The sequence below is a fragment of the Dermacentor andersoni genome, chromosome 7, assembly GCF_023375885.2.
Source record: "Dermacentor andersoni chromosome 7, qqDerAnde1_hic_scaffold, whole genome shotgun sequence".
Classification (NCBI taxonomy): domain Eukaryota; kingdom Metazoa; phylum Arthropoda; class Arachnida; order Ixodida; family Ixodidae; genus Dermacentor; species Dermacentor andersoni.
In genome coordinates, this window is record NC_092820.1 from 58,765,910 (window position 1) to 58,768,876 (window position 2,967).

Sequence of the window (2,967 nt, forward strand, 5' to 3'; positions counted from 1 at the left end):
CACTAAGTATAAATTAAAAATCCGTGCGCGTCTGCACCAACAATGATGCTCAATCGTTTAGCCACAATAACATTGTAAGCGAAAAAGTACAGACAACTCAAAACAAACCTCAAGTGATGTGGGTAACAGAACTCCGCTAATGATACCTATGGAGAGGGGGGGGGGGGAGCACGTAAGGTTCGGCTTTGCCAGGGAGGCCCGTGGCCCCATCCCTCCTCTCTGGAAAACTTCGGGTGGGGCTCAGGGCCCGGAGCCCCCTGCCCCGTAGTCGGCGCCTATGTGCTGCCTCGAGAAAGACATGCCGACTCATTTTTTGCCGTAAGGCGCGCGTTTAGTAATGCCTGCGACGATTCACAACTGCGCTTACGGTAGTTATTTATGCGTCACTGTCTCACAAAAGAAGAGAGGAACCACCAGCAAACGCAATGACGATAGCGAAATGATGTGCTAAAGCTGTTCACTCGTCAAAAAGAAATGTGCACTTCTTAGGCGGATTCATTGGGGAATTCCAGGGGCAGCGAAAAGCTTCCGCAAATTGCGGCGAGTTCTTGACCGGAACGTTGCACGCGTCGCCCATGGTCTGCGGCCGCTTGGAGCACAGCGAATAGCAGAACGCGAGGAAAAACACCTTATAGTCCTCGAACTCTTCAAGGTGAGTGACCCGGAAGTCTTTCAGCAAGCGGAAGTCGACCTTTAACGCCGCGATGAAGCTAGCGTACGCAATCTCCAGGCCGACCACGGCGGGAAACACGCGTAGTGGCCGCCACCGGGTGCCGTCCGTGGTCGGACGGACGTCGCAGTTGGCCTTACCGGCGTGCACTGCGGCCGCAGCGGGCTGCAGCCACTGGCCGCGCACGCCAGCAGCGTCCACCGTGACGCCGATGTCATCTAACGGCTTGGCCATCTGGCGACCGATGAGGGAGCCCAGTGCGCCGTATTGGATGGCCAGGGTTGCGTTGCGGTAAAACAGCGGCGGATTCAGGTCGCCGATCGCGATTGTCATCGCGTTCGGCATGTACAAGTACAACTCACGGCCGAACCGGGGAAACATGCGAACACTGTACACATCAGCGAAACGTTCGTGGTTGCGGAGTCGGCGATACACTTCAGAAGCAGCCAATAGGTTCGTCATGAAAGTCTTGCCGCTCATGTCCGGAAATACGCTGTACAGCGAGGCGCGTTCCTTTTTGTTGAAGAAGCTGTCAGCTGGCATTAAGACGCGGGTCATTCTGTCAAGCTTTAGAAAGGCCACTCGCTTACTCTCGTCGTCCATCCATGTCAGGTTTTTCACGAGCCGCTTGACGTTTTCGTTCATTCTGTGCATTAAGCTGTAGACATAGAGCCGACTTGCGACGACGCCGTAGCGCTCGGCCATCATCTTCGATGTGCTGTACACACCAAGCAGGGATTCGACGTACGTCATGCAGCCACGCTCCTGCATTGTCTTCAGCTCGGAGTACGTGCCACGGAATCTGATGGATGGCACGCCATTAACAGCCCACAGATGGGTCTGAATGAATATCCACGAAAGCCCGATGATCAACTTTTCGTGGGTGAAGTTCTGCAGTAACTTGTCTGTGCTCTCTAGGATCCTTACGTCCTCAACGATCACTGTGTTGTCACCACTCCAGTTGAACTGTTTGTCGTGCTTTTTCAGAAGATTTAGCCAGAGGCCTGCCGGTACCGCGGGTGTTTTGTCATTGAGGGCACTTACATTGAACCAGTCTTGCTGAGGGGTGTCGTAGAGGAACTGAACCTTGGCGTCCACAATGTCCTTTTCAATTTGAATTAAATCAGCCGTTTCGATTCTAGCTTGTGAGCTATTGACACCGAGTATTTCGTAGTAATCGTTCAAGTAAATCTCATATTTGGGAAGTGTCCTGGGATTGCGCATGTCCTGCTCCCAAACGGCGTCCAGGAGACCGCGCGTGACAAGCAACGTAGCGGATTCTCGAACGACGATAACATTCATGTCGAAGAGGAAGTTCATCTGCCAGTTCAGCGCCAAGTTGATCATTAGGTCGAGCGGATGCTGCCCCTTTGGTATACTACGATCGGGCCAGGTCATGCCGAGGGAGCGTCTGAACTCCGCGAACTGTCTCAGGTTTTCTTTTACATCCGCGGCGGCCCTGTTACAGCTATCGAAGAACTGCGCCGCCTTTCCGACTTGCGACGAGTCATCTGTGACCTCGTCGAGCGCCAAATCTAAGGCTGCAGCCCTCATCCGAGTTTCGGTCGAGTCCCGACGAGCGGGGTCGTCCCAGCTGCCGCACACGTAGGCGTGGAAGTCGTGACATGGGTCTACCGCCTTGTTGATGGCTAAGCTCAGTTCCCGGCCAAAGGCAGCGCAGTCGTCGGTGGCGCAAATCGCCACCTTTCCTTGCGTAGTTTCGGTCGTATAGAGATAGGCCACCAGGAACACGCCGACAAGCACCAGCAACAGCGCGAGGACAGCGAGCAGCAGCATGATGACCTTGCATTTAGTCACGGTTCTCCCTGGCTTCGGGGTGGTAGGTTCGCCGATCTGCGAGAAAAATCCGAGTAGGTTCATAGTGTAAAGGGATGCGTTGATTCTCGACGGTGTAGGCAACGGGGGGGGGGGGGGGGGGAGTTATTCCGTAAGTGTCCACCTAGTGAACATGTCCATTTCGTCTGCTCCTGAAGTTCTGATTGGCTGGAAACACCGGTCTCCTCCTCACGCGTACCCCAGCCCAGACAATGAGAACTTCAGCAGCTGATAAAATGGGAAAGTCGCGTGACAAATGGCACGTCACAATGCTAATGATGATGGCGGTGATTTATTTGCACTCCCTTTGAAACGGCACGCTGACAGTCACCTAGCCTGCTTGATTTGATCAGGTATGTTATGCATGCTTTTCATTCTAGCATTTTCAATTTGTATACATACGTTTAACCTTCTTTTTCTTCCTCAAATATTCTCTATCTGCCTTGTACCGCTACCTATGC

The 2,967-nt window shown here is 53.4% G+C and overlaps 1 protein-coding gene across 1 annotated transcript; it reads right to left on the reverse strand.

Annotated features, from left to right (window-relative positions):
- Positions 1–457: 457 nt before the first annotated feature.
- On the reverse strand, positions 458–2,467 carry LOC126534877 (neprilysin-1-like). Its single transcript, XM_050182096.3, has one exon. It carries the CDS (start codon positions 2,465–2,467, stop codon positions 458–460), a length of 2,010 nt encoding a protein of 669 aa, XP_050038053.2.
- Between the last annotated feature and the right edge of the window lie 500 nt (positions 2,468–2,967).

Coding starts and splice junctions, on each gene's coding strand:
- LOC126534877 (XM_050182096.3), bottom strand. CDS start 2,467: ATGCTGCTGCTCGCTGTCCTCGCGCTGTTGCTGGTGCTTGTCGGCGTG.